The 26,231-nt window shown below is 52.8% G+C and overlaps 15 protein-coding genes across 15 annotated transcripts; 8 read left to right on the top strand and 7 right to left on the bottom strand.

Annotated features, from left to right (window-relative positions):
* The first annotated feature begins 633 nt into the window (after positions 1 to 633).
* BJX68DRAFT_136417 (putative GABA permease) lies at positions 634 to 2,631 on the top strand. Its single transcript, XM_071036387.1, has 2 exons — positions 634 to 1,300; positions 1,356 to 2,631. The coding sequence occupies exons 1-2, from the start codon at positions 720 to 722 to the stop codon at positions 2,269 to 2,271; spliced, it is 1,497 nt and encodes a 498-aa protein (XP_070896525.1). The 5' UTR covers positions 634 to 719; the 3' UTR covers positions 2,272 to 2,631.
* BJX68DRAFT_136436 (uncharacterized protein) lies at positions 2,359 to 3,111 on the top strand. The gene has a single exon (XM_071036388.1). It carries the CDS (start codon positions 2,447 to 2,449, stop codon positions 2,909 to 2,911), a length of 465 nt encoding a protein of 154 aa, XP_070896524.1. The 5' UTR covers positions 2,359 to 2,446; the 3' UTR covers positions 2,912 to 3,111.
* On the top strand, positions 2,991 to 4,419 carry BJX68DRAFT_269350 (acyl-CoA-binding domain-containing protein; the record flags this gene model as incomplete). Its single annotated transcript, XM_071046318.1, has 4 exons — positions 2,991 to 3,006; positions 3,077 to 3,190; positions 3,265 to 3,337; positions 3,393 to 4,419. The coding sequence occupies 4 exons, from the start codon at positions 2,991 to 2,993 to the stop codon at positions 4,417 to 4,419; spliced, it is 1,230 nt and encodes a 409-aa protein (XP_070896523.1).
* A 490-nt stretch (positions 4,420 to 4,909) lies between these two features.
* BJX68DRAFT_256933 (coiled-coil-helix-coiled-coil-helix domain-containing protein) lies at positions 4,910 to 5,654 on the bottom strand (the record flags this gene model as incomplete). Its single annotated transcript, XM_071043258.1, has 4 exons — positions 4,910 to 5,008; positions 5,100 to 5,232; positions 5,320 to 5,547; positions 5,635 to 5,654. The coding sequence occupies 4 exons, from the start codon at positions 5,652 to 5,654 to the stop codon at positions 4,910 to 4,912; spliced, it is 480 nt and encodes a 159-aa protein (XP_070896522.1).
* A 261-nt stretch (positions 5,655 to 5,915) lies between these two features.
* BJX68DRAFT_242383 (putative nucleoporin) lies at positions 5,916 to 7,631 on the top strand. Its single transcript, XM_071040984.1, has 2 exons — positions 5,916 to 7,365; positions 7,417 to 7,631. Exons 1-2 carry the CDS (start codon positions 6,166 to 6,168, stop codon positions 7,510 to 7,512), a joined length of 1,296 nt encoding a protein of 431 aa, XP_070896521.1. The 5' UTR covers positions 5,916 to 6,165; the 3' UTR covers positions 7,513 to 7,631.
* Positions 7,632 to 7,814: 183 nt separating this feature from the next.
* On the bottom strand, positions 7,815 to 8,153 carry BJX68DRAFT_269347 (uncharacterized protein; the record flags this gene model as incomplete). The annotated part of the gene is made up of 4 exons (XM_071046317.1): positions 7,815 to 7,852; positions 7,914 to 7,980; positions 8,053 to 8,084; positions 8,141 to 8,153. The coding sequence occupies 4 exons, from the start codon at positions 8,151 to 8,153 to the stop codon at positions 7,815 to 7,817; spliced, it is 150 nt and encodes a 49-aa protein (XP_070896520.1).
* Positions 8,154 to 8,244: 91 nt separating this feature from the next.
* BJX68DRAFT_242380 (transcription factor SPN1) lies at positions 8,245 to 10,234 on the top strand. Its single transcript, XM_071040983.1, has 4 exons — positions 8,245 to 9,048; positions 9,101 to 9,183; positions 9,231 to 9,709; positions 9,757 to 10,234. Exons 1-4 carry the CDS (start codon positions 8,553 to 8,555, stop codon positions 10,001 to 10,003), a joined length of 1,305 nt encoding a protein of 434 aa, XP_070896519.1. The 5' UTR covers positions 8,245 to 8,552; the 3' UTR covers positions 10,004 to 10,234.
* Positions 10,235 to 10,334: 100 nt separating this feature from the next.
* BJX68DRAFT_242378 (HIG1 domain-containing protein) lies at positions 10,335 to 11,879 on the top strand. Its single transcript, XM_071040982.1, has 2 exons — positions 10,335 to 10,531; positions 10,595 to 11,879. The coding sequence occupies exons 1-2, from the start codon at positions 10,491 to 10,493 to the stop codon at positions 11,388 to 11,390; spliced, it is 837 nt and encodes a 278-aa protein (XP_070896518.1). The 5' UTR covers positions 10,335 to 10,490; the 3' UTR covers positions 11,391 to 11,879.
* On the bottom strand, positions 11,313 to 13,931 carry BJX68DRAFT_277462 (putative MFS peptide transporter). Its single transcript, XM_071048335.1, has 6 exons — positions 13,679 to 13,931; positions 13,510 to 13,623; positions 13,240 to 13,462; positions 12,819 to 13,190; positions 12,596 to 12,719; positions 11,313 to 12,544 (listed from the first exon to the last, which is right to left on the bottom strand). Exons 1-6 carry the CDS (start codon positions 13,905 to 13,907, stop codon positions 11,873 to 11,875), a joined length of 1,734 nt encoding a protein of 577 aa, XP_070896517.1. The 5' UTR covers positions 13,908 to 13,931; the 3' UTR covers positions 11,313 to 11,872.
* A 2,021-nt stretch (positions 13,932 to 15,952) lies between these two features.
* Positions 15,953 to 17,123, bottom strand: BJX68DRAFT_242374 (uncharacterized protein). Its single transcript, XM_071040981.1, has 2 exons — positions 16,742 to 17,123; positions 15,953 to 16,691 (listed from the first exon to the last, which is right to left on the bottom strand). The coding sequence occupies exons 1-2, from the start codon at positions 16,994 to 16,996 to the stop codon at positions 16,038 to 16,040; spliced, it is 909 nt and encodes a 302-aa protein (XP_070896516.1). The 5' UTR covers positions 16,997 to 17,123; the 3' UTR covers positions 15,953 to 16,037.
* A 2,622-nt stretch (positions 17,124 to 19,745) lies between these two features.
* Positions 19,746 to 20,280, bottom strand: BJX68DRAFT_242371 (uncharacterized protein). The gene has a single exon (XM_071040980.1). It carries the CDS (start codon positions 20,235 to 20,237, stop codon positions 19,788 to 19,790), a length of 450 nt encoding a protein of 149 aa, XP_070896515.1. The 5' UTR covers positions 20,238 to 20,280; the 3' UTR covers positions 19,746 to 19,787.
* Positions 20,281 to 20,416: 136 nt separating this feature from the next.
* On the bottom strand, positions 20,417 to 21,530 carry BJX68DRAFT_242370 (uncharacterized protein). The gene has a single exon (XM_071040979.1). It carries the CDS (start codon positions 21,339 to 21,341, stop codon positions 20,793 to 20,795), a length of 549 nt encoding a protein of 182 aa, XP_070896514.1. The 5' UTR covers positions 21,342 to 21,530; the 3' UTR covers positions 20,417 to 20,792.
* On the top strand, positions 21,531 to 23,045 carry BJX68DRAFT_242369 (uncharacterized protein). Its single transcript, XM_071040978.1, has one exon. The coding sequence runs from the start codon at positions 21,933 to 21,935 to the stop codon at positions 22,662 to 22,664; it is 732 nt and encodes a 243-aa protein (XP_070896513.1). The 5' UTR covers positions 21,531 to 21,932; the 3' UTR covers positions 22,665 to 23,045.
* Positions 23,046 to 23,101: 56 nt separating this feature from the next.
* BJX68DRAFT_269341 (uncharacterized protein) lies at positions 23,102 to 23,939 on the top strand (the record flags this gene model as incomplete). Its single annotated transcript, XM_071046316.1, has 2 exons — positions 23,102 to 23,432; positions 23,482 to 23,939. 2 exons carry the CDS (start codon positions 23,102 to 23,104, stop codon positions 23,937 to 23,939), a joined length of 789 nt encoding a protein of 262 aa, XP_070896512.1.
* Positions 23,369 to 24,697, bottom strand: BJX68DRAFT_242367 (uncharacterized protein). Its single transcript, XM_071040977.1, has 2 exons — positions 24,142 to 24,697; positions 23,369 to 24,078 (listed from the first exon to the last, which is right to left on the bottom strand). Exons 1-2 carry the CDS (start codon positions 24,643 to 24,645, stop codon positions 24,001 to 24,003), a joined length of 582 nt encoding a protein of 193 aa, XP_070896511.1. The 5' UTR covers positions 24,646 to 24,697; the 3' UTR covers positions 23,369 to 24,000.
* Positions 24,698 to 26,231: the final 1,534 nt, after the last annotated feature.

Raw genomic sequence — 26,231 nt, 5'->3', positions numbered from 1 at the left:
AAGTTAGAATACTGTTCTTCAGGAGGTGGAAGATGTCCGAGGTGCTTGCGTTGATCCCCCGCAGAACAGGCAGGTCTGCCATGGTTCGCTCTCGTCTTGGCCCACCGGCCTGTAACAGTCCAGCCCCCGGGACGAAACTCGAAGAATCCCAGCTAGGGGGGAGCTTATCAGACAGACCACGCGACCTGCATATCATCATAATACGAGTTGTTAATGTAGCATGGCCTCGTTTATCTCGTTATCAGCTCCAACCGGCGACGCCGACGCAACGCCCGAGACCGGCGGAAGGAATCATGGCAATTGGGAATACGACCCTGGCTGATTACCCTGTGATATGACTCTCGAGCCAGCGGAAAAGCATCCTTTGAGTATCGTCACCGTGCGTGATGCTTCCCCTCTCGCCTCGAGTCCCCCTCTTAAGCTTGTCGGCGCCCGCATCTGCACCTTCACCTCCGCACGTCACCTTTCCTTCAAACTTGGAACTTCCTTGACTAGATCGCTTTACATTTCATCTCTACCCCTTATGAGTACGCTCATGCTTCGATAGCAACTGCCTTCTTGTTGTCGCCGCAATGCGCCAAACCTCTGTCGATGCCTCCGCCGACGAGGCGCTGGCCCGCATGGGCTATAAGAGCGAGCTACCTCGGAATCTCAGTATGATGAGCGTTCTCGGCCTGTAAGCGTTTCTTGCCATACTGACAACCCAAAAAAAAGAATGAATGAAAACTAAAGACCCCAGCTCCTTCGCCATCATGGCCGCCCCCTTCGGCCTCAGCACAACCCTCTACATCACCCTGACCGACGGCCAATCCGTCTCCATAATCTGGGGCTGGGTACTTGTGACGCTCATCTCCATCGCAATCGCCGCCTCGCTCGCCGAGATCTGCGCCGTCTACCCAACGGCCGGTGGCGTCTACTACTGGAGCGCGATGCTCTCGACGAAGGAATGGGCTCCCATGATGAGCTTCATCGACGGGTGGCTGACGCTCGTGGGCAACTGGACGGTGACGTTGAGTATCACGTTTTCGGGCGGACAGTTGATCCTCAGTGCGATTTCGCTGTGGGATGAGACTTTTGTTGCGAATGAGTGGCAGACGATTCTGATGTTTTGGGCGGTGATTGGAGTGTGCGCGCTGGTCAATGTGTTTTGTTCGAGGTGGTTGGATCTCATTAACAAGGTTTGTATTTGGTGGACGGCCGCGAGCGTGCTTGTTATTTTGATTGTGTTGTTGAGTATGGCGGATGAGAAAAGGAGTGGGGAGTTCGTCTTTGCGCATTATGATGCATCGCAGAGCGGATGGTATGTACATTCTCTATGGTATATGCGGATGGCTTGTTGATTAACTGTTCTATAGGCCTTCTGGGTGGGCATTCTTTGTTGGCTTACTGCAAGCTGCATATACCTTGACCGGCTATGGTATGGTTGCAGCCATGTGTGAGGAGGTGCAGAACCCGCACCGAGAAGTCCCTAAAGCCATTGTCCTGTCTGTGGTGGCGGCCGGTATCACTGGATTGATCTACTTGATCCCCATCCTGTTCATCTTGCCGGACGTGCAGACGCTCCTGGACGTGGCGAGTGGGCAGCCCATCGGATTGATATTCAAGACAGCGACAGGATCCGCAGGTGGCGGCTTCGGTCTGCTGTTCCTGATCTTAGGAATCATGATGTTCGCAGGTATCGGCGCCCTGACAGCCGCCAGCAGATGCACGTACGCCTTTGCTCGTGACGGCGCGATTCCCGGCTTTCGCCTCTGGAGGAAGGTCAACAAGCGCCTAGACGTGCCCGTGTGGGCAATCATCCTCTCAACAACGGTTATTTGCCTCCTCGGCTTGATCTACTTTGGCTCCACAGCAGCTTTCAACTCATTCACGGGAGTGGCCACAATCTGCCTCTCAACCTCTTACGGCCTGCCAATCCTCATATCCGTCGTCCGTGGCCGACAAGCTGTCAAGCATTCCAGCTTCTCACTCGGCCGCTACGGATACGCCATCAACGTCACGACGATTGTATGGATTTGCCTTGCCGTCGTGTTGTTCTGCATGCCTGTATCTCTCCCCGTGGATGCGGCGTCGATGAACTATGCGAGTGTTGTGTTTGCGGGGTTCGCCGCCATCAGTGTTGCGTGGTACATTGCGTATGCTCGGAAGCACTTTACTGGCCCTCCGGTTCCTGTAGATCAGCTTCGGGATACGCCTGGAGTTGTGCCGGTGAAAGCGGTTGTTGATCCGGAGCAAGCAGGCTCTAAGGAGGTTTCCACAGAGAAGTCGTGATTCAAATCCTGGTTTTGCTGTGCCTGAATTGGGCGTTAAGAGCTGGCGTGTCTGTGTCTCGTTCGTTGAGCGTAAGCGTGCTCACGAGTAATTGATAAGACAATTGTACTATATACGCGTACCAAATGAATTCTCTGGCACAATTGACTGCAATTCAAATCGCCGACGAGCAAAAATGATTAGAATAATGCTGTTCAGTGGAGTTGTCGGGGCAGGGACAATCACAGGGGGAAGGCCCAGCGAGAGCGCCACCGAGAACCGCGGCTCATCTGCTCGAGCGAACCAGCTGCAATCAATCAACAACAACTGCACCGACTCACGACCGACGAGTCAAAACGGCCATCGCTATTCTCTCCAGTGCGTTATTCTCGCGTCCAAGGAGCGAAATCTCGCCCAATCCACGTTCCAAATTCGACATCACGCAAACCTCGTCTTCTCGTGGATCCGGTCTCCCCTCAGTTCTCCGCCAAAACCACAGCTGGAGCCCGAAGACGGCAGAGTCTGGGGAAGCTCGCTCGGCCTGCTTGATTTGACGTGGACTTGGTGGGAGGTTGTTGCATATTTAACTCCATCCGATCACTCTAATATTATATCAACCACCATTGCTTCTATTTCCACTTGCCTCTTCGAATCTCCATGAGGGTGTCCCGCCCACATCGATGCGCACTCCGGCTCTGATGAAGCACGAGCTCACCTCCGAGCCGTTTTGATTTCGCACCATGTCGGACTCTGTGGGTGTGTACTCTTTTATTCGCGCCCGCCTACTCTTGCGTTTATCATGATAAAATTAACCCAAAGCCCATAGATCGGGTCTTCGTCCACGCCCTCAATACCGTCAAACGGATACCTCGAACCGGCACCGCAAGGCCTCCCGCCACGGAGCGGTTGAAGCTCTATGGATTGTATAAACAAAGCATGGGTATGACTTTGACCAGCGATGAATATTGTTGTCCGGACACAAATATTGGGAGTAGTTGGCTGACTGGATAACAGAGGGGGATGTCGAGGGGGTGATGGACCGGCCTGTCGGAAATACCGCGGATGTTTATATGGAGTGTGAGAAGTGGTATGTCTTTGCATCGTCTGGAAAGAGGGAACCGGCGTATATTGATATGTTGCAGGGATGCCTGGTTCGCTCAACGTGGGCTGTCTCGCACCGAGGCTAAACGGCGGTATATCTCAACGCTTATCGAGACGATGCATACCTATGCCTCACAAACCGCTGAGGCGCGCGAGCTCGTGGCGGAACTCGAGTTTGTGTGGGACCAGGTGAAATCCAATATGTCTTCGTCGACGGCGTCGAGCCCGATACAGTCAACGGGGTTCCCTGCGCTGCCGCAAATGCAGTCATCATATCCGAGTATCGGCGCGCAAATGTCACAGCACCCCGAGTATCAGCATATCGGCTTACCAGTGCAAGGGGACTCTCGAATGCGAGTCCTCAGCCCTGTCAGTCAGCCTGATGATATATATCAACGACGTGCGGCGCGAATGGGCTATGAACGCGAGCAAGGCATGGATCAAGCGATAGACGACGAAGACGGCATCAACCTAGATGAAGAGGAAGAGGAGGAATACGCAGAGGCTCAGGCCACCCTATACGAAGACGAAGATGATCACGACGACCTAGGCGCCATAGACGACGAAGACGGCTACTCAAATCACATCCCAGACGGCAACCGAAGCCGCAAACGCAATCGGAACCGCAACCACTACGGTAATACCCACCGCACTCCAGACTCAAGCCCAAGCCCCAAGGAGGAACAGGCCGTACCAATCTATCAAGGAGGCATGCTAATGCAGCAGAGTAAAGACGACGTCGAGAGCCGGCGATGGCGCCGCAGAGTCGAGCAGGCCTTGACCAAGATGACCGCCGAGATTGCCGCCGCCCGCGAGCAGATGGAAGCTCGTGCCGTCACCCACCGTCGACGCTCGGGCGTCTGGGCCTGGTTACGCTGGCTGGTTTGGGTGACGCTGCGGCAGATCATCTGGGACCTGGCTGTGCTGGGCTTGCTGTTGATCTGGATGCGGCTGCGCCGAGACCAGCGGCTTGAAGAACAGTTGAAGGCTGGGTGGTCGGTTGTCAAGAGCCGATTGCTGAGTCTGAAGGCTCTGAGGGGGGTGAAGAGGGTATACATATTTCCTTAATTTCGTTGCATCACTTATCTTTCTCACTTACCCCTTTCTTACTGGCTGTTCTGTTCAGGTAAATATTCATTAGAGGATCGCCTCTTTCATATTATTAAGGTTTATTTCTGTTCCTACATTTGGGCCTGGTCAATCACCTTGTTGCATCACATGGAATCTAAACACGTTCCGGTTTCTTTCGTTTATTTCCTTTGTTCGGGGCTTGATTAGAGGTACCTCATACCGATCTGTATTCTAGCATAGATTCGATAATCCAGCTTGGATCCTACCACTGTTCAAACTTCACCCAGTTCGCGCCAAATCTACCACCAACCAAAACATGACTTTATAATGATATTCTTGATGCTAATATGTACACAAATTCATCTCAACCCAATCCAGACCATGACATTGAAGAAAGGAAACTAAAGGCACAGACAGAGACCCGGTAAAACGAACCATTCATTTTCTCTAAGGTGATATTGAACACAGTGGTGGGTGCGCGGGTGGGTTAATATTGCGGACCGGGGAAAGAAGCGTACAGCTGCTTGGGTCGCAAATGCACGGGTGTTTGGTTCTCAGGGGCGCCGGGGATTGTCTTCTTCAGGCCCTGTTGATAAACGCGTTAGCCATGTTCAATTGTAGCCGACCTCGGTACAGTTGTGCACGGAAGTGTCGCTGCATATGGGGTGAGGACGAACCAATTTCTCAAAAACACAGCTGTTCAGGTCCATCTCGGGCTTACGGCACTCCCAGAGCCGGTGGTTGTTGTTCTCCAGACACTCCCAGTGGGCGTTGAACTGCTTCAAGCAGTGTGTGTTGATGTCCTTGATCCTATTCCCCCAGCCCGATTAGCAACAAGATCCTCAATCCAATTGACCCAATCAGTGGCCCAATTGCATGCCTCAAGTGGAAACATACACACTAGCCGCACAGCGCGTAACCTTGCGCCCCTCCTTCAGACACTTGACCTCGCCCTGCCCGTTGGCCTCGTCCTTGCACTTCATGTAGTCATCGTTGAACGCCTTGCATCGGTCCCCGATGAAGTACGCGGCACTGTACAAAGGCGCAGACGTCGTTCCGATCTCCGCTACCTTGGGGATGCTCTCCGGGAGAGGCGTCGGGTCGTAGAGGTTTTGTTGGTTGAACCTGCGGGCGAGACGTTGTTAGATGCATGTGCTGCTGCTGGAGCTTCGGAAAGGAGGGGACAGGGGTAAACGGATGGGGAGGACAAACTGAGGCTCTCTGCGCGACATTGTGACGGTATTCTAGCGGCTGGTTCGTGTCAATGACGCACTGCTGGCACGGTTATACTTGGAGAACTCCGACGTCTTGCACTTGGAGCTTCGGTTGCCAGACGGAGGAGTGGGAATTGGTCGTCGGATTTTGCCGCTCTTTGATTGGCTCATGGCTGCGAGTCACGGGATAAGCAGCATTTCTGCCTAAGGCGTCAAGATGAAAGAGCTGTTGATTTTTTGGATCTGCTTCACGTGACATGTGCCAAAACACAACAGCGGCTTGAACAATCAAGATACCCAGGCGCCGACCCAAGCTTTGCATTCTTTCGTTGATTGTTGCACATTGGATTTTGCATCTTTGTATCTTTGACAAGGCGGCGCTGAGTCACTGTTTCTTACTGCAGAGCTTGTTTATATCCTCCTTCATTTTCCAATTGAGCTCCCGGTACCTTTCGTCTGCCGCTCTTCGCATATCGACCTAGCTATCCTTTTTTTTTCTGCGCCCACCCGTTGAAACACCCCTTTAACCATGTCGCTCTTTGGCGGCCAGTCGTCGGCCCCGAGCCTCTTCTCCAACACGGCAAAGACCAGCCCCTTCGGCGCTACGGGAGCAGCAACGGGGACAGGAACACAGCAGAACACGGGCGGTGGACTTTTTGGCACACCACAGCCTCAACAAGGTGCATTCGGTACGCAGCAGCAGCAGAAGCCGCTCTTCGGACAGACGCTACAGCCGGCGGTGCCGCCATCGCAACAGCAGCCGCAAGCGGGGACTGGTTTGTTTGGGGGAGCGTTGGGAGGAGGGCAACAGCAGCAGCAGAAGCCGAGTTTGTTTGGCGGGCTGGGTGGACAGCAACAACAACAACAGCCTCAGCAGCAGCAGAGTGTCTTCGGAGGCGGGCTAGGTCAGACACAGCAGCAGCAGCAGCAACAACAACCTCAACAGCAGAGCCTCTTTGGCGGGTCGATACTCGGTGGTGGGCAACAGCAGGGCCAGCAGCAGCAGTCGCAGCTGGGTCAGTCACAACTCCCCATTGCGGGTTTATGGTCGCCGGGGCGCGCGGTGACAGGCGTGCATCGCACTGTCCCCATGCAGATGCTCATTGTGAAGGAGAAATGGGATCACACGAATCGCACATCGCCATTCCGGGCGTACCTCTATAATCATGTAGGCGAGGACGCGGCGCCGTTCTACCAACCGGGCCCGGAAGACGACGAGACGAAGTGGGAGGAGGCGCTGCGGAAACGGCCCGACGCAGGCTACGTCCCTGTTCTGGTACATGGGTTCTGGCAACTCGGCAAGCGGGCGCAGCGGCAGAGGGATTTCTTCACGATGATGCAGACGCGCCTGCACGAAATCAACAATTGTCTCACCGACCTACTCTCGCGACACGACCTGAAGATCTCCGTTAAGATTGCCGACTGCCGCCGGAAACACATTGTTCTCAGCAAGCGGTGTCTCGCGCTCGCTGCCAAGACTCAGGTCCTCCGGAATCGAGGTTACGCGTTGGATGATGCGGAGGAGGAGTTGAAGAAGAAGCTTGCGCAGTTGGAGCGATCTGTGTTTGACCCGTCGCTCAACGGCCGTGGTGAGGAGATCTGGGCGCGTATGCTGGCTATCCGAGAACACTCGAAGCGATTGCAGGCGGAGCTTGAACGTGCTGGATCGGCCGCCGGCGCGCAGTCGGAGGACGAGTTGGATGAGAACACAATCAAGATCGCTAAGAAGGTAAACTACTCCCATCCGCGCTTTTCTGATACACTGGCTAACAACACGCAGATTTTGGACGACTATCATGCTCAGATCCAACATCTCCAAAAGGAGCTCGCAGTAGTCAAAAAGGACTTCGAAGAGGCAGAGAAGTCACTCAATTAGGTTCCCGTGTCTCATGTCCTATTGCTTACATTTTCTTTGGTTATGGTTGACGCTTGCTATTCGGAGCATGGAGTTACGTTCAAATTTAACTGGGACACATGAACCGGGCCAAATTTCCCCATAAAAACAAATCAAATACGATTGTACAATAATAATACACCAATCCTGGACCTCAAGCCCGAACATTTAGATACCCTAGATAAAGACAAGAGCGTGCGCCGGGATGTCCAAAAACCGTCCATTCTATCCCGTCTTCCATTCCATCCAGTCACCCCGAGAGATAGATAAATTTATAGGGAAATTCAAAGGAACTTGGTGACGAAGTCGATGGCGAAGGGGGCTGTTGTGAGTTTTATTAGTTTGATGACGATTGATGGGTTGTGTATATGGTGTCGACGTACAGAGGTAAAGGAGGATTCCGCCGGTGACGGCCATGCGGATGGTCTGGCTGGCCTGGGCCTCACCAGCCTTTATTCTGAGTTAGTACCGTCGAATCATTCGATACTAAACCGAGCTGCTGAGGATAGAAGTAAGATGTACCTGGAGTTCCTCCTTGGAGAGCTGTTCTTGGCCTTTTGGGCGTGGTTAGCTTTGCTATTACGGCAACTAATCGATACAGAGAGCGTACCTGGAGCAAACATTGTGGTATCTATGAGATCGGAGAAGTAGAATGGAACCGATAAAGTAGCTGTCAAGTGTATGCTCTTTGGATGGCCACCGAGTTGATGAAAAGTCAAGCTGAACCGAATTCTGCCACGCGCCACCGCCGTCCGCCGATAGCGATCCTATTTCCCGATCCGAATCTCTTTCACCTACCACTGGCTCTGTCTGCAACAATCAAATGATAATCAACCTCTGTATCACCTCGTTCTGAACCCTGTTTCCTTCTTGACTTGTATTTCTTTGACGTGATTTGGCTTTTTACCATATCTGATTTGAGGCTGGTCCTGGTTTTTATGGTCACTAGTCCAGTGACACCCTTCTTTCTCCTTTCTTTCATCCTGCTCTTCACGCGCAACACACATTAATCGCACATCACCATGTCATCAAGCCCAGATCTCAAAGCTACAACGCCAACTGAGCCCGGAGTCGACGCCGCCGACCAGGAACAAGCCCTAGATGAAGCCGCCCAGCCCCCGACTCCCGATGCGGGCGACGATGAGAAGACTGGCGCTGCCGAAGCCGCAGACGAGCTAAACGAGCACGACCTCGTCGGGTCAGACGACGAATCAATCCTCTCAGAAGTCGACGAGGCGCAGTTTGAAGACTTTGACCCAGAGAATGTCGAGATCGAAGACCGCCCGCAGCTTGATATCGATGAGGAGAATCTGAAGCTCATTGGGCGGCATAAGCGGAAGAGGACGGGGGATGAGGAGGGCTCATCTAGGCGTAAGAAGGAGGGGCGCAGGAAGAAGAGCAGGCGGCAGAGGGAGGAGGAGGAGGGCAGTGAAGGCGAGGGTGGTGCGGCGAGAAGGAGGAAGAGTACAAAGAGGGTTGAGGTTGAGGAAGATGATGAAACTTTGGATCCTGCTACGCGTGAGTTTCCCTCTGTCTGGGTAGTCTGGAAGTGGAGTGCTGATCTGTGTAGGTCGACGAAGGGCGCTTGATCGGGCTATGGACGAGGCGCTGAAGAAGCCGACAAAGAGGAGATTCCGAAAGGCGGATGGAATTGTATGTTGTATACCTCGCCATTGGTATGTCGGATGCTAACAGGATAGGACTTGGAACAAATGGCAGATGCGGAGATTGAGGAGATGCGCAAGCGCATGACCCACGCCGCGCAGATGGATGCGATCAACAGACGCGAAGGCAAACCCGCTATGCACAAGCTCAAGATGCTTCCCGAGGTGGTGTCGCTGCTCAACCGCAACCAGTACGTCAATAGTCTGGTTGATCCCGAAATCAACCTGCTCGAGGCCGTCAAGTTCTTCCTTGAGCCCCTCGACGACGGATCCCTTCCAGCGTACAATATCCAACGCGATCTAATGACGGCTCTGGGAAAACTGCCAATCAACAAGGAGACATTGATTGCCAGTGGTATCGGCAAGGTTGTGGTGTTCTACACGCGGAGCAAGCGTCCAGAGCCAGGCATCAAGCGCATGGCCGAGCGGCTGCTTGCTGAGTGGACGCGGCCTATCCTACAGCGCAGCGACGACTACTCGAAGCGTGTGTACCAAGAAGCCGCATTCGATCCTACGTATGTTCCCCGCTGCTTGACAAGCTGTATCATACTGACTGTTATAGCAAAATCGCTGCGCGCACTCAATCCATCCATGCCTCAGCTGCTGAAACCCGCGCACGTGAACTTCTTCCCCCGCGTCTCGCAAACCGTGCGCGGGCTGAAATTTCACATACCAGCTACACTGTCGTTCCGCGACCCACGATGGTACAAGAAAGCAAGTTTGCGCGACCTCTGGGAGCAAGTGGTGAAGACCGATTCAGGAGAATGCGGGCGCGACAGATTGCGGCGTCGAAGGGCACGCGACGGTAGTTTCACTTCTTATTCAGCTTTGTAACCCCTCTGGCCTTACCCCGGAGACCTCAGTTATTTTTGTATTTGCCACGGAACGGGCGCTCGGGCAGGAAATATTGACCAATGGACATGAAGATAGTAATTAAGCAAAAGCTCGATGAGTCGAGATGATTAATCCAAGGTGGTTGAGTAGGCTTTAGTCGTCGGTAGTCCGGCAAGCAGAATGCGGCGTTTGATCGGGATCGTACGAGCATGACAAACCCCGAGATATGGCCGGCAGATCCCGTAATGCTGAGCAGACGCTACGCAGACGTCACCGGGCTTTGCTCTATCCGAATTCTCCCTTTCTCGTCATCTGCGCATCAGAATTTCTCCTCGGATTTTTTTTCCCTTATAAAGCCCAATTGCCCCTCTCCAGGGTTCTGCACATACAGATAGAATACAACGTACCTACACCTACTCTGCCTTCTGTATCTCACCTATCACACCTATCACACATCACGCCATGAAGCTCTTAACCAGGGAAGAAGAAGAAGCCCACTACCGGTACGCCACCTAACCCAATCTGAAAGCTCCGGATTTTCAAGAACAAAGCTAACTCAAGCTCAGTGAGGTCGTCAAGGGCGGCACCCTCGGCGGCGTCTGCGGTCTCGTCGCAGGCTACGCAGGCGTCATGCTCGCCTCCCGCCGCTACCAGACAATCCGCAACCTCACGATCCCCATGAAAGCCTTCCTCATGACCTCGTCCGGAACCTTTGTCGGAATCATCGCCGCCGACCACGCCTCGCGCTCTTACGAAGCCGCCCACAACCGAGAACGCCAGTGGTACGAGAGCCGCGAGGAGCGCCTCCGCCAGCAAGAGCTCGCGAGCATGTCCTTTGCCGACCGCGCGACGGCCTGGGCGCGCCGCGAGCGATACAAGATCGTCGGTGTGACGTGGCTGCTGTCCATGGCTGGATCCTTTGCACTCGTTGGTCGGAACCCTTATCTGACGGGCCCGCAGAAGGTTGTGCAGGCTCGTGTGTATGCGCAGGGCGCGACGCTCGCGGTGCTGGTTGCCAGTGCAGCGTTTGAGATCTCCGAGCGGAACCGCGTGCGCAGGGAGATTGCCGCCAAGTCTGAGGGTGCGGCTGCGGGGGCTACCGCTGCCGGTGCGGTTGCGGATTCCAAGACCAAGGAGTCGCAGACGCCTGAGACGCATAACGAGGGCGATCTGTGGAAGGAGATGGTCGCTGCTGAGGAGGAGCGGTTGAAGAAGAAGCACACGCCGCTGTATGAGCAGCATAACCCTGGACATGGTGCCGAGGCCAAGGCTGAGACTCCCGCTCAGGCCGAGTCGCCCGCCCCGTCGGCGGAGGCAACCAAGGTTGGCGAGAAGGTTCCCGGAGAGAACCAGCAAAAGTGATTGATTCATGTCATTTCCTTTTGGGTTGATTTGATTCTGCTGTTTGAGGTGTAATGATAAAACGGAACGGATAGATCGTTTTTAGCATGTTTTTGCATCGTGGTTGGGCGGGTTTCTCGTACCACGGCTTTGATACACATATTTTACATTTACTACTACTGTTACTCTCTTCTCTTTCAATCAAAAGACCACTTTTATATCATCTGTTTTCTATCTTCTACGGATCAGCGCAAGTGATGTTGGGTTTGAGTCTCATTTGGGGGATGACTCTTCCCGAAGTGTTTATATATCTCCTATCATGCGGACTCATCAGTCAAACACCATTACATTAATTCTGGCCCTATCTTAATCAACCATAGCGACATCATCAAATGCAAAGCAGCCTAATAGACAAACGCTCACTTTTCAAACCTTTGGTATGCAACCAGATCCCTAAAATCACCACCAACAAGATGACAAAGTACCTGTAGATACCAACAAGATCACGACTTCTCCAAATCGCCCCCGCCCTTGGCCTGCCTCCCAAGAAAGCTCGAGGGCTCCAACTGATTCAGGTAATCCTCTTCCTGATCCAGCTGATGATGCGTATGGTAGAACAAACTCCCGCCGAAAAACGCCAGGAGCGCCACAAACCCGTAATTCCACTTGAGCAGCGGATCCGCCGACAACGCCGTGAGGCCCTGCTGGACGGCCGCCGAAATCGCATTCGTAAACAGATACAGCGACTGCACGAGGCTCTTCATATTCCGCGGCGCCTTCGTATACGCATACTCGTACCCCGTGATCGACGTGAAGATCTCCGAGAATGCAATCAGCACGTAGGGGACCGTCTGCACCCAGACGCTGATGGGCGCCGGCTCGTCGCAGCTGCTCGCTTTGTTGTGGCAGGGGCTGAGGATGTAGATGTAGTGCTGCGTGACGGTCGCGGCGATCATGGACATGGAGGCGATGAGGTAGCCGACGTAGATTTTCTTGATGGGCGTGAAGTTGAATCCGCATTTGCGGATGAAGGGGTAGACTACCTGGTCCATTATGGGGATGAAGATGATCAGCGCGAGCGGGTCGAGGTTGTTGATTATGTCGTTGGGGACGCCGTGCAGTTCCATTGTTGCGGCTTGTGAGGTGAGGTTGCTGGTCATTTGGCCGTAGGCGAGCTCTATACCAGGTTGGTTGTGTTAGCAGGGCTATGCAATGGTAAAAGGGACTGGCTGTGAGGATGTACAGTAGATCGGATACCAGAGGAAGACTCCGCATGCTTTGACTGCCCGGTGGACTTCATCGACCCATTGGTCGTCAAAGGTCATCCAGTCGGGCTTGTTGCGGACTTTGCTGGGTTTGGCGTTTTCCCAGAACCCTGGGGCACGGCAGCTTTTTACGCTGTAGTGGATAGGTCAGTGAGATTCAAACCTCGAGAAGGTGGGAGAGTACAGTTTGACTGGATTACAGGACCAGTGAGGCTTGACAGCAAACGTCCAGAGGCGGAATGCCTTCCCAACGACTGAGCCCGTGGGGGGCGTGAGGCTGTACTTGCTGCTGCAGACGAACAGCACGAGAGGGCAGAGCGCAAACATGCCAGCCGGGAGAAGATATGCCAGCCAGAACCCCACGTATTTCTCGGCGTAGACCATGGCAATAGCCCCGATCAAGGCGCCGACGTTGATCATAAAGTAGAAGTAGAGAAAGATCCGCCCAATAGTCTGTGCCGGGTCGACGATGAGCCGCTCGCGGGTTTTCGGGTCTGTTGTGATGTGGGGCCGTGTGTCCCTGTACTGTTCGGCGATCAATGGAGCGATGTTGGATCTATACTATTAGCTGGGGCTGGGGCCGTATCAGGGATTTGATGACATACTTGAATCCTCCGACGCCCATACCGTAGATAACGAGACCGACACAGAAGCAACCGAGGGCACTATCTGAGTGTTTGACGACGGGTGGGAGGGCAGAGACGATGAGGATAATGTGACCCGTCATGGCGAAGGCGATGGAGATATAGATGGTCTTTAGACGGCCGAGGAACTCGTCTGCGATCCAAGCTCCAATGATAGGCATGAAGTAGCACCAAAAAGTAATGACTGCGTCTTTAGTGATTATTCGAGAAGAACGGTAGAGAGGGACATACACAAATTGAGACCAGTGGCCGCTCTCTGGCCCTGGCCCAGGGCGCCCGACTGGCCGCTGAATCCAGCGCCAGTGCTTGAGCCATCAGGGAGAGGCTGTTGGATAAAATTGGTGACTACACCTGTTAGCTTTGCTTTCGGGAAAGTTAGGATTAATTGAGCGTGACATACAGACGGCAGTGGTTCCATAGTAAGAGAATCTCTCACACAGCTCAACAAATGCAATGGTGTAGGCCGTCCAAGGGACTTTGCCAGAAATACGACGAAGAGTGTTGAGCTCTTGGACAGTGGGGACTTCGCGTCCCCGACGAATGGAGGAACCAGCGTGAGAAACAACAGTGGAAGCCTTCTTGCGAAGAGGCTGTCTGTCAAGCGACTGCTTGGAGTTGAGTTGTGCCATCTCGGGAGGTTCCTTGGCCTGAGAGATGGGAGACAAGTCAGACGAAGTCATCTGAAGAGAAGAGAAGAGAAGAGAAAAGAAGAGAAAGAAGGGAAAAGAAGGTGAAGAGTGGTTGAGAGTGTGCGTGGGCAAAGCAGTGCGCTTGGGTGACTGATATTGTGCTCAAAATAAAATCCCAACTGCATCAACCTCGCCTCTCCTCCATGTTTACCTGCAAGCAACCCCGATCAAGGTACCACATGGCCCATGCCATCCCTACCATTCCGTACTTCAAGTGGACTTGACGTCTCTCGGACATATGCAGCCAGCCGTGTCTGGTGTGGTTCTTGGGTCGTCGAGGACACTATCCATCCCCATCATTCGAGTATTCCGGTGCCTGCCTCATCCTCAAACCTGTGGATACGATTGATTGGTAAGTTATTATTCCGTGGATAGACCGGTAAACGAACTGACGGTCAATGGAGATGCAGGTCCCTTCCACAGCGTCTGCCTGTGACGCCACGCTTTCCGGTTCCACTCGAAACACTGCATATCAGGCTGTTACAGAGGATTGTACAGCCATGAATAGCAGTGGACAATGCCAATTCAGACGCTTATCGCCGCCTAAACTAGAATACGACGTCGGACGAGGGCGAAGCTATATATACCTAAACACGGACGCTACTGCAAGCGATGCGTAGTCGCCTCAGCAGTTCGTTTGTGCATTGGCTGTGTGTTCCCTGGCTCGTTACGAGAAGAATTGGCGACCGCAACGTTTCACTAAGAGGGACTTGAAGATGCGGACCATGTGGTGAACGAGGATTGGCTAAGGTATGGAACAATCTTGGTATCGACAAGTGCTGATAATGTCTCTCAATTCCGAACACGGACGGCGATGTAAAGGTGATAATCGAACTGTGGGACTTGATGGCATCTGCTTAAAAAACTGGTGCTTGTGATCTGGTAAAAGCTGCATTTTTTGCCCCTATGATAGAGAGCTAACCAAATGCTCTGAGATTGAGTCGCGGGTTATGATGACCCATTCTATCCTGACGGTGCCGCATCATATTGGCGATAGATAAATCAATATTGTACTTGCTGAAATGCTGAGTAACCTAGCTGTAAGCGTAGGCTTTTAATGATTGCTTATTCAATCCACTTCTAAAAAATCCGTGGAAGACATAGTTATAATATGGCCGCCTTTTGAAAGTTTATTGATATTGGATTAACTTGACGAGTCAGTCCCATCGTGGTGGAATTTGGGATTACTGGACAGATCAAACCTATACTTGATTGACGCTCGAGCGCCCTCGCGTTTTGCAAACACACTCGAGGGATCCTCTGTGTGGTAGAGCGCGGCTTTTACTAAATTGGTCCTGGTGAATTTATTGGGATAATTGCTAGCCTCCTCCGCGCTGGACTTCACCACTGCGACATTGCTATTGACACGTCTACCAACGCAGTGCTCTGCAACCTTGTTCCGAGAACATCACGAAGACTACCATAGACGGAGTAATACCACCATATGGTATTAGATTTGTGAGAGTAGCACTTGCTGATTTCTGTGGCCTGGAAGTTTGGGATCTTGCGCCTTAGCTCGTGAAGCCCTGCCTGCCAGTTTTTATATGCCTTTAAGTGGAGTGGCTGAATGTAGCTGGCTTTTATCTTTAGGATCGGCATCTGGGTAATTAGACCGGTGCGGATAATCTAGCAGCTGGACTTGTCAAAAAAGCTCTTGCATGTGTTCTTGTGCGTTTTCTAGTTGTTTCTCTGGCAGTCCTTGGAGCAGTACTGCACTGGGGTGAGTTTGTAGCTGGAGCACTTGTTGGTGCCGGGCTTTGAGCACGAGAGCGCAGCGCATGGAGACATTGCGGGGGCTGGAGTGATGATATATGAGTTGGAGGGAATGAAGAGTACCTGGAGGATATATTGGGATGGTGTTATAGGGCAGTTTTGGGCTAGCGCCAAGACCGGTTATGTATCAGGGGATTTGCGTACGGATAACACTGCTTGATTTTTATTCTCCGCGAAGTTGTTTTCTTACAGTGTCCACGGTTCAAGATCAGCATTTCTTAACAAAGCTCTATTATTATACATTAATCTCTATATTGTTAAACCAACGCTGGCAGATCTCAACAAATCAGATGACTCTTAATCCCTCCAAGCACTCTCCGTCTCCAACCAGCTCCGGAAATCCTTCAACCCGGGATGCATCCTCTTGAGCTCCTGAAGGTCAGCCTTGTATCCCTCGTCATGGAACCAGCGATACATCTTGCCGAGATCAGTCACCATCCACAGGACAAAGCGCGCGAGGAAATCAAACGTTGTCGGCACATCCTTTCCTGTCTTGCTCTTGAAGATCTTCGCAAACTCGTCATAGGTGAGCTCGTCACTCGCAATTGATAGTGCCTTTTCTCTGTACTCGTCCGGCTTGATGAAGGCTTGGGCGGCGAAGAATCCAATATCCGACACGGCAACAACCTGCAACGGCTTCCCCTTCAGTACGACCTTCCAGGCCGTAGCGAACACCTTGCCCAAGAAGTCATTCGAAAGACCATCGATAAACGCCACTGGCCGAAGAATTGTCCATTGCATATCCGTACCCTTGGTGCTGTCGATTAGGTGGTGCTCAATGTTGTGCTTGTGGATGAAGTGCGGGATATACGTTGGATTGTTCAGCGAGGCTTCGTTGCCGCGGTCGACAGAGCTGTATACAAAGTGCTTGACGTTGTTCTTGAGCGCCGCGTCGACAAGGGCCTTGCCCTGTTTCTCTTCGGTGTCGGTTTTTCCACTCAAGTCTGCGAGCTGTTTACATTGTTAGCGGGGACAATTTAAAAGGAGTGTAAGGTACATACTTGCACACTGTATACACCCCAGATTGGCTTGGTTGTGGCCTTCTTGGCATTGGCGAAGATCTCGCCTACTTGGTCCAGGTTGCCCTGCACTAGTTTGATCTTGGGAGACTTTGCAGCGAGCTTGGTGGCACTAGCAGAGTTGACATCACGAGTGACGGCGAGTATCTCGACATCGGCGTCTTGCTTGAGGAGGTTCGTGATGACGCTGCCGCCTTGCTTGCCAGTGGCACCTGTGACGAGGATTGCTTTCGACATTGCTGTGTTCTTTGCTTGTGATGACCGGAGAAGGTCTGCTTGATGGGTCTTCAGATTTATGAAGGTAAGAAAGATGCTTGCGAGAGAGGCTCGAATGTTTTGTTTCTCTATGAGAACAGTGATGGATTGTGTTTGATACCTCCTCAAATTAATGGTCCATGCGAGGTTTAAGTATACGAGTGGGCTCCTCGTGGAATGCTTCGGTGCGACTCTATTGGCCATTGGTCATCACGGCACGAGTCGGAAAACCGAACCACCGACGTCGATAGCGCGCCCCACGGACTTTAACGGGCCTAATGTTCGTTTACTAATGCTCCTGTGGGATCTCTATCCAAGCCAAGAGCCCTCAGACTGCTCGGTGATTGGGTTGATACTCTCCCCCGAGCAGCCTTCTAACGCTTTGACCCCGCTAGGGGCCGACCGTGCATCGCCGTTGCTGTAGAATGCGTTAGAGCAACCTTGGGTTTGCTTGAGCCAAGCCCTTCGGAGAGCTAGTCACTGGTATAGGCTTGAAACTGGTTGGCCTGCCCGTGTTTACTGCCCAGCCGCAGGTACCAAGAACAACTAGTACAGAGTCAGGGCTCCTTTGATGGCGTTGGCATTCAGCCGCAGGGACGAGGATTGACGACAACGGAGAATTACTAATTCAGTTTTTTTTGCACCAACCACCAGGCTTGGAAGACCAGAAAGCTGCTTGGATTAGAAACCAATGAGAAGTCGTGATTTGACGTCATTTATTGGATGATAACGACAGTTGCGAGATTCCCGCAAGGCACTTGATCTGTGTCGCTTTGAAATATCGGTCTTGAAGGACAGGGCGTTGTCTGCAGTTGCTGCGTCCTTTGCGCCATTTACCACGGGAACCGCAGTGGCCAATATACGCGGCGTGCCATTACCTATTCGCCCGAGCTTCTTGGTGATTCCGCTGGGCAGCCTGAGCTTCCGACCACAGACATCATGATTTCACATTCCACGACGCGAGGCAGAAACACACAGATCCGCAGAGCCTCTAACCTAGCGGGGCCTTACTCCACACAGAACGCGGAGCGGAGAGCTGCGATGATATCTACTGATCCAGTCATCATGGTCTCAAGGTCTCCTCGTTGCCCACTGCTGCTGGCTTACTTTTCTTCAGTGCGCCCAGCGCGTCCATAGGGCTCTTCTATTCTCCTCCTGTGCTATATCAAGAAGGCACACCTCTGCATCGTGGATAGTGCTCGCGCTTTCCTTGCTTGACCGACCGAGTACACGAGGAAGGAACGACCGAGAAGGTGCTCCTCGCTCCTTCCTGTTCTGCTTCAGGAAGGCACTTTCGGTAGCACCTTCGTTGCCTGAGCGATTCATACAAGGAAGACGCGCCTGATCGCTCCTTCCATCTTCAGCAAACTGCGCCGATGTAGGAGGAAGGGGAACGACCCATGCCGCTGGACACGTTCCTTCCTGTTTCGAACTTGGCAAGAGCACTACGGGGTCGCGCCTTCCCTTGTCGGTCAATGAAGTATAAGAGGAAGGAACGGCTGTCCATGTTCCTTCCTATTTCCGATCAGGAAGGTACACCTCAGGGTCGCGCCTTCCTCGCATGAGTGACTGACCACAAAAGGAAGGAGCGACCCTGCACCTGCCTCGTTCCTTCCTGTTCTGTACTAGGAAGGTACGCCCCCATGGGTCGCGCCTTCCCTGAACGGCCAACCCAGTACAAAAGGAAGGAACGACCAACATCCCGCTCCTACCTGTTTCGTTTCAGGAAAGAGTGACTGGGCCGTGCCTTTCCTCTCAAATGGACCGAGCACAGGCGGAAGGAGCGACCCTCTGGACCTTCCTCGTTCCTTCCTGTTTCGTATCAGGAAGGTGCAACCCTGGGTCGCGCCTGCCTTTAATAGCCAACTCCGCGAGAAAGGAAGGAAGGAAGAAGTTGCCCCTTCCTGTTCTGATTTAGGAAGGTGCTCTTGGTCGTGCCTTCCTCGGACGTCCAACGCAGCAGAAAAGGAAGGAACAACCAACACCTTGCAAGTCGCTCCTTCCAGTTTCGAATAAAGAAGGTGCTCTTGGGCGCGCCTTCCTCTTTCATTTGGTTCTTACAAGGAAGGAGGGACATGGGTCGCGCCTTCCCTCTATTCTTGTATCAGGGTCGTTCCTTCTTTATTTGTCGTGCCCTCGAAAAGGAAGGAACGACCAGCCACGGCCTATGTTCCTTCCTGTTTTGTTTTAGGAAGGCACCCCTGGTAGCACCTTCCATATGTACCCAGTATAGACGAGGAAGGAGCGGTACCCGGGCCGTTCCTTCCCACTTCCTGAACCACGATCGCTCCTTGCTTATTGGAGGTTGGGCGAGCATGAAGTGACAACAGGGACCCTTGTTCCTTCCTGTTTCCTTCGAGTAACGTACGTACTCTTGGTGATTGCGCCTGCCTTGCTTTGAATTCAGTTAATGCGAAACGACCCGACAAACAGTGACATGGAGGGGCCAGAAGACTGAGCGTTCTGGAAGCATGGAAGATGACACGGGCTGAACGATGTTTTTCCTGGAATCCTGGTAAGCCAATGGATCATCCCACGGATGACAAGGCGCACCAATGATTACTTGTGCGATTGTGATCGAGCCTGCATGAACTTCTAATCTCAGACCTCGTGGTGTCAGAAGCTTTGCTTTTGCCTAGTTCCCCTCACTCGCGTCGAGGGCCGCCCCCACCATGTGGGCGTAGCTGGGGACAAGCAATTCTAGAACCACTGGAGAAGCATTCTGTTACAGGGCGATTTGAATTGCAGTTACATTGCCCTGTTTAGCCCTTTATCATCCTTCTCTCACGTCGCTTGCTACCTCAATAAGTGTCGAGAAGAAAGAACGCGTGATGAGCCAGCCTTTGCTGCATTCGCCCATGCAAGCCTCAATGGAGGCAGATTCCTGGATTACGGCTATTGACCTCAACCTCTCCTTCGTCGACATGCAGCAATCCACCCGCGAGCACGGATTTCTCTCCAGAAACCTAATTGAGGGTTGTTTCATGGGTATTATTTGCAACCAAGCCATCGTCCCAAAAGAAGGTCCAACAGAGGATGAGTTGGAATTCACTTGCAACGCCGCATTGGCTTGACAATGGAGACGATGCAGCTTGCGCGCCATTTCCAGACACATGTGGACTATTACACTAGCCCGCGAATGAACATTTCTATGGCCATGAGAGGAAGAGGAATGTTGTTGGGTTTGCGTCTTGAAGTTTCCAGTCCTGAGGTTGTCCATCATCTCTCAGCGCCGCCGCGCAATTCCTGCAGCTAGGCGTTTAAACGGCTGCTAGTCAACTGCAATGTCGATCATCCCTATTGAGCGAAGAGGGAAGAGTCGTACTCCGCCTGGATTTAAAATGCAAATGCGCGTGAAAACCGAGACTGAGGATATTCAGTTCATGATGGTTCTAGTAGACACTGACGCGTTCGGTAATAATCCCAAGCTTTACTGCAGATGACCTGAGATTACAGTGGGAACTATAGTATGTGGATGGCAGCCACCTACGAATTTCTTTGTTTGTATCAGCTAAGCTCGCCCAGGTGACTCAATCTAGGACCGAGCTACAGTATGCTCAAAAGACCTGGTTCATGAAGGACTGAAGCCCCAACAGAGCCCGAACAGCTCCGCCCGCTAGAACAAAGAAGTTTCAGCCGCTATCTTGTGTCGTGACACCGACATTGGCAACGGTCGCTCAGCCCTCCGGGGAGGTATTTATGCGTACTTCCGCCAGGCTCGGGGAAGTGGTTTGCCCTCGTCCGGATCAGGTGGCGCTCGTGAAACTTGTTCTGAAAGCTACCTATCAGTTTTCGCTTGCGAGGTACTTACCCTATCTCGCATTCTGATTCTTTCATTATGAGCGATACTTGGCGTCCGGCTACCACCACGGGAAGCCGTTTGGTGTTCGCGGCGACTTGACGCTGGACGGGTGCGACGCTCGGGATGGTACAGTGCGGGGGTTTGGGGATGCAGCGATGATTCAGAGTTATCCGGGATGGTACTTTGCGTCGATCTGCTATCACGGAGAGTTTGGAGCAACCGGTATCCCGAGAGTTTGATGAGGCCCTCGCGAAATGAAACAGTTTCTCCCTGGGTCCGCATAGATCGCCCCAGAATCAAGAAGCTGAGACCAAGTTCTTCAAACCGCGCTGAGACACCCCCCGGTCCATGATCGCTCGCCATCCAAACCCCTGGAACGGAAACCCAGTCCGAATACCGATTAACGCCAATAGGGACCGGATCTGGGCACACACTATCCCTGGCCCGGCCCGTCATCCGGCCCCCCTTTTGCGCCGTCGAAAGTACTGAGTGGCTGAAGGCTAAGCCGTTTGACAGGTGATGCATCACATCCGCTCAATCAGCAACAGCCCCCATCTTAGTGTGATTGGTCGGGTGTGGCAAAGCGGGCTGCCGACAGCGTCCCGGCGTGGTTTTGGTTGGACAGCACTGACCACCCCTGAGTCTGTTGGCTGCATCTGCTGATGGGCCGTTGGGATGTATCACGGACCCGGGGAACCTGTCAGACTGCGCAATCGGGGGATCCAGCAGTTTGGACAGTCGATCTATCGAGGCGCTTTATTTAGATTGCGTCTTCAGCTTGATCTCGCCATTTTATAAGTCACATTTGTTTTCGCATGATCAATCTGATATTTCCGTCTGTGCTTTCTTCGATTCTTACGCGTGGCATGATATGACTGTTTGCTACGTTATATCTGCAGTCAACGCCTAAAAAGTCCGATGACCCAGCAATTTCCTAGGCATTTCCTTTTCCTTCCACGAACGACACCCGAAAGAGACTTTTCCAAGCCTCCTTTTAGGAAATCTGCACTCGCATTAGGGCTCATAGGCGAGTCTTTGCCCAACAGTGCTCTATGACTCAAGACTAATCTCGTCTCTATAGTCGGTTTTCTCGTCCTCCTAATAACCACCCTCGTGATGATCCGCATCAAGACCGGCCCCGGCTTCATCCGCGCCCTATTCTCGCGCCGCTCCAAACGCGGCCGCAACGGCAAACTGGCCAAGGAACCCAGCTCCTCTACACACAGCGCCGATGATGTCGCGTCCGTCCGGTCGACAGTGAATCAACGGACGATGGTCTTGGTGGATAAGGAGCTTGAGATTCTTGGGCTGTTGACGGATCCTCGGATACCGCCGGCGATGGGCCAAAGCCAGCACCAGAACCAGATCCATCCACCCGCTCCACAGCCATCGAGCACAATGAGCACGCTTGTGATTCCAGTATCTGGACAGTCCTCACAGTCGTACCTTAAACCACAGTTGCACCTGCAAACAGAGTCATGCGATACCCTGTCCGCCCAACGCTACGAACCCCTCACCCCGACATCCCCTCTCCTCCCACCACCCCCATCGCTGTGGCTCCCCCTCCAACGACCATCACAAGTTGCAAGACCAAGCTCAGAACGCGGTGTAGCAGCGACACGCGTCGAGATAGAAGAAATATACACGGACACCATGACCCCGCTCAGCCCGTCACCAAGCCATCTGACCTTTGCTACGCGGTCATCTGGTGTCTTCCCCTGCGGCTTCGAGCCGTATGCTGTTGATGATGGGGCTTGTCCGGTCTCGGATCGGATGTCGGAGGATACGGTGTTGGTGCTGCCGTCGCCGCCGAAGGTTATTAGGGCGTATGGGTATGCGAGGGGGTAGCTGTGTGGGTTAGGGTTGAGGGGGGTGGGTGGACTAATGATTGTATGATTTGATTTTTTGAATTGAGATACCACGTTTTTGTTCATAATGTTGGTTTGCATTCCTAAACTCAGTATATCGACATAAGACTGGATTTCTAGAACCGTCATAAAAAATGCAAATGATTCCTTGCCAGTCCGTATCCGGACCAAGCCTTGGAACACACCAGCATTAATCGCCCGAGCGGCAAATTCTACATCTTGTTCACTAGCTACGTCGCTTCCCCTCACCAGTTATCATCCATCCATCAATAGATTCATTTTGATATCACCCTCCGGCTACAATCAGCCTTGCTCAGGTTACTCTCGGCCCGTACCGTAAGCTCTTCATTCCGCTCATCGCTTCACGCCGCAACGTCACTTGCGCAAACCCAACACAACCTGAATCACACCATAAACATGCCAACTCTGTCCCAACACCTCCTATATAGCGGTCTAGGCGTCACACTCGGCGCCCTGCTCATCCTGTACCTCCCATGCCGCTCCATGAAGTTCACCTGGCGCGCCGAGCCCGGCCACGCGCGCTCCTTCGCCATGCACGTCATCGACCCCGCGGGGAACCCGACGCAGGAGGAAAGCTACACATTACGAATTCCGCTCCGCGATTTGAAGCCTGGGCTTAATGACGAGGAGATTCTCGCGAGGTTTTCGAAAGGGTATTTTGCGGGGGTTGTGTTTGCGCCTGAGAGGTGGATTGCGCCGTTTGTGCAGGGGATCATTGATCATGAGGGTATGTCTCTTATACAATGGGAAAGAAAGAATTATGTTAAGGTGAGTAGTAATTGCAAGCGCGAGAGTCCTCAAGCCCGAGGCCCATCTCCATCTCGAGGCATACAAAATCGACAACCCAACCGCTGTGTCCCGCGACCGTCTCCCGCCCCTAGGCGCCTGCTTATTCGGGCTCTACTACCTCCTCGACACAAGCATTTGCAGCCCTGAGGATCGAGAATCAGTCTTCCCCGGCTCGATGAAGATCCCCCGACCGGCCCGTAGTTTTGTCGAGTACGCAGGCCGCACCAGCGGTCGGAGCCTCGCGGCGTCGCATCGCTTCGAGGTATCCAGGGATGATCCTACGGCGAATGGTGATGGCGAGGAGCACATTACAATTGTCTATTCGCATGTGCGGAGTAACCCCCTTACGGGCGGGAAGGTGTATTCGAGACCGATGACCGCGATGCACGTTTGCTATGCGCATTTGTTGTTTGCGAATGGGGTGAGGGAAGTATTGAAGCCGTGATTCCATTCGATCTTCAACGGGGAATGTCGATGGAAGAGTGAGCCGACTGGTCATCAGAAGATCATTCTTCTGTACTTTTTGGCTGCTCGAGAGCGCGCATCTCAAGCGGAATACCCTCTACCTCTGCGAATGTCCGCAACTAGACACAGACCCACCAGCATCAGTATCCTCCGTCGAACAAGGGGAAAGAATGGACATATACCCTCTCCTTGACAATCCCCCAATTCCACTCGGGCCTGGTATCCTTCGGAAGACACACAACCAGCCTCTCCAACTCATTTCCCCTCCCCCAAATATCCACGAGCGCAAGCACAAACAACTTATTCGGGCTCGCCAGTTCGAGGACTACAAACCTCATCTTCTGCAACAGCGTCTCACAAATAAACTCTGCAATGTCCATCTGCCGAAACACAAAGTATGTCGATGGCGTGCCTTGCAAGACGAGCTCCGTGCTGTATAGAATTGGCAGAGCCTCGCGAGTGATTTGCCGATTCACGAGGAGGATTGCCGGTGTGGCGCGCGTGACGTGGAAGCGCGGAAGCGTTGCGCAGGGGATCCTCTGGGGAGAATGCTTGCTGTTCGCCTCCTCGTACGCTTGTGTCGCTAGCCGGTTGATGCGGTCGTAGCTTGCTGCGTAGGTACTGGGGTTGAGCAGGTGGGAGTAGATCAGTAGGCGGATCTCAGGAGGCAGGGAGAGGAAGGACATTGTGTACAACGTAGTTTGGAAATATTTTTTAGGGCTTTCTACTTTGTCCTGGTGAAGGGAGATGAAGATTCGATGTTACTGGACTCCCAATTAACCGCTTGATGTACCCCGCGCTAACTCATGTGACGGGCCACATGATGCCCTTGAGATGACTGTCCAAGAAAAATATATTCGACTATCCCTGATCATAAAACGCGGAGCCTCCTTCCCGAGCCGCTCCGGCTCTAAGCCTCGTCGGCTCTAAGCCTCGTTTCTGAATCAGGTTAGGGTGTACGAAGTAGAGGTTGGCACCCGGAGTCCCATCACTTCCTTATAAAGCCCCAGGTTGCGGCAACGTTTCTTTCTACTACTTTCCCTGGCTCACCATATCGGAGACATGCAGGAGCTTGCTTAGAAATCTGTCTATATATTTCATATTTGAAATCTGGATAAAGGTTGTGGGTTTTAAATGGGTACTATAGTAAATAACCCTCATAGTATATTAATTCCCAGAAATTAGCTTTATCAATATGGCATATCAGAGCCGGTATACACCTGAACAAAATGCAGATAACCGATCGAGAAATTCCCCAAGACTCCACCGTGGTTGTCTTCGGAGCAAACGGATACACCGCAGCCGAAACATGTGAGAAGCTTCTACAAGCCGGATACCGTATCCGCGGCACAGTCCGCGACGTCAGCAAGCACCAGCCGTGGATGCACAAGCTCTTTGACGATAAGTGGCCCGGCAAGTTTGAGCTCGTTCAAGTGGAGGACTTTGAGGAGGAGGGTGCCTTTGATGAGGCTTTTCGAGGTATGCTGCGTTGAAGTCTTTCTTTGATGGAAGAGAGAACCAATAAACGAACATCCACGGGCATCCGGCGTAATCTACACCTCAATGCCCGTGATCTTCAATGCGCACGCGACCAAAGTCCACGATCCCCTCATAAACGGCGTCCTCAATACCCCGGCCCACGCCCGTAGCATAAAACGCTACGTTCTAGGGTCAAGCTCCAAAGCGTCAGCAGCACCATCTACAACCAGCAGCCCCGGCGCGAACTCACAGCCAACACATTCAACCACGAGGCCATCGCGCAAGCGCGTAAACATAATGGCAAAAACGAAGACCCCGATCTTTGAGTGTACACGCAGGACGCGCACTCGCGGAGCTTGCGTTTTGGGAGTGGGTGAGAGAAAACAACCCGCCGTTTGTGGCTAATTGCGTTGTTCCGGACGGCCAGTTTGGGCGCGTGCTGATGTGCAGAATATGAATGTTACCACTGCGTTTTCGACGGGGCAGTTGATGCGCGCGCTTGAGGGAAGGTGGGAGGATGTCGGGCTTGAGTCTGATATGTCTCCCTTTCCGCTCCTCTTCAATATAGATGAAGATATAGCGTAAAAAAAAAAAAAAAGAAATGCTTGCTAATCATGCTATAATGCCCACAGCATTTCTCACAGACGTTCAAGACGCAGCCTGCCTCCTCGCCGCCGCCGTCGCAGTCGATTTGGTCAAGAACGAGCGCCTCTTTGCATACAGCATCAATAGAAGCTGGAACAAACTGCGCGGTTGAGTCCGGGAGCTGTTCCTCGACAGGCCTGAGCATGCG

This window comes from Aspergillus pseudodeflectus (genome assembly GCF_044049435.1).
Source record: "Aspergillus pseudodeflectus strain CBS 756.74 chromosome Unknown BJX68scaffold_38, whole genome shotgun sequence".
NCBI lineage: Eukaryota > Fungi > Ascomycota > Eurotiomycetes > Eurotiales > Aspergillaceae > Aspergillus > Aspergillus pseudodeflectus.
Note: the sequence above shows the minus strand (reverse complement) of the source record. Positions and strands in the feature narration are given on the sequence as shown.

Coding starts and splice junctions, on each gene's coding strand:
- BJX68DRAFT_136417 (XM_071036387.1), top strand. CDS start 720: ATGAAAACTAAAGACCCCAGCTCCTTCGCCATCATGGCCGCCCCCTTC. Junction 1,301..1,355: donor GATGCATCGCAGAGCGGATG/GTATGTACATTC, acceptor ACTGTTCTATAG/GCCTTCTGGGTGGGCATTCT.
- BJX68DRAFT_136436 (XM_071036388.1), top strand. CDS start 2,447: ATGATTAGAATAATGCTGTTCAGTGGAGTTGTCGGGGCAGGGACAATC.
- BJX68DRAFT_242383 (XM_071040984.1), top strand. CDS start 6,166: ATGTCGCTCTTTGGCGGCCAGTCGTCGGCCCCGAGCCTCTTCTCCAAC. Junction 7,366..7,416: donor CAATCAAGATCGCTAAGAAG/GTAAACTACTCC, acceptor AACAACACGCAG/ATTTTGGACGACTATCATGC.
- BJX68DRAFT_242380 (XM_071040983.1), top strand. CDS start 8,553: ATGTCATCAAGCCCAGATCTCAAAGCTACAACGCCAACTGAGCCCGGA. Junction 9,184..9,230: donor TCCGAAAGGCGGATGGAATT/GTATGTTGTATA, acceptor CTAACAGGATAG/GACTTGGAACAAATGGCAGA. Junction 9,710..9,756: donor GAAGCCGCATTCGATCCTAC/GTATGTTCCCCG, acceptor TGACTGTTATAG/CAAAATCGCTGCGCGCACTC.
- BJX68DRAFT_242378 (XM_071040982.1), top strand. CDS start 10,491: ATGAAGCTCTTAACCAGGGAAGAAGAAGAAGCCCACTACCG. Junction 10,532..10,594: donor GAAGAAGAAGCCCACTACCG/GTACGCCACCTA, acceptor ACTCAAGCTCAG/TGAGGTCGTCAAGGGCGGCA.
- BJX68DRAFT_277462 (XM_071048335.1), bottom strand. CDS start 13,907: ATGGCACAACTCAACTCCAAGCAGTCGCTTGACAGACAGCCTCTTCGC. Junction 12,720..12,818: donor TCCTGTAATCCAGTCAAACT/GTACTCTCCCAC, acceptor CGCCAAACCCAG/CAAAGTCCGCAACAAGCCCG. Junction 12,545..12,595: donor ACTGTACATCCTCACAGCCA/GTCCCTTTTACC, acceptor CCTGGTATAGAG/CTCGCCTACGGCCAAATGAC.
- BJX68DRAFT_242374 (XM_071040981.1), bottom strand. CDS start 16,996: ATGTCGAAAGCAATCCTCGTCACAGGTGCCACTGGCAAGCAAGGCGGC. Junction 16,692..16,741: donor GGGGTGTATACAGTGTGCAA/GTATGTACCTTA, acceptor CAATGTAAACAG/CTCGCAGACTTGAGTGGAAA.
- BJX68DRAFT_242371 (XM_071040980.1), bottom strand. CDS start 20,237: ATGATGGACAACCTCAGGACTGGAAACTTCAAGACGCAAACCCAACAA.
- BJX68DRAFT_242370 (XM_071040979.1), bottom strand. CDS start 21,341: ATGCATCACCTGTCAAACGGCTTAGCCTTCAGCCACTCAGTACTTTCG.
- BJX68DRAFT_242369 (XM_071040978.1), top strand. CDS start 21,933: ATGATCCGCATCAAGACCGGCCCCGGCTTCATCCGCGCCCTATTCTCG.
- BJX68DRAFT_242367 (XM_071040977.1), bottom strand. CDS start 24,645: ATGTCCTTCCTCTCCCTGCCTCCTGAGATCCGCCTACTGATCTACTCC. Junction 24,079..24,141: donor GGGGGATTGTCAAGGAGAGG/GTATATGTCCAT, acceptor GTCTGTGTCTAG/TTGCGGACATTCGCAGAGGT.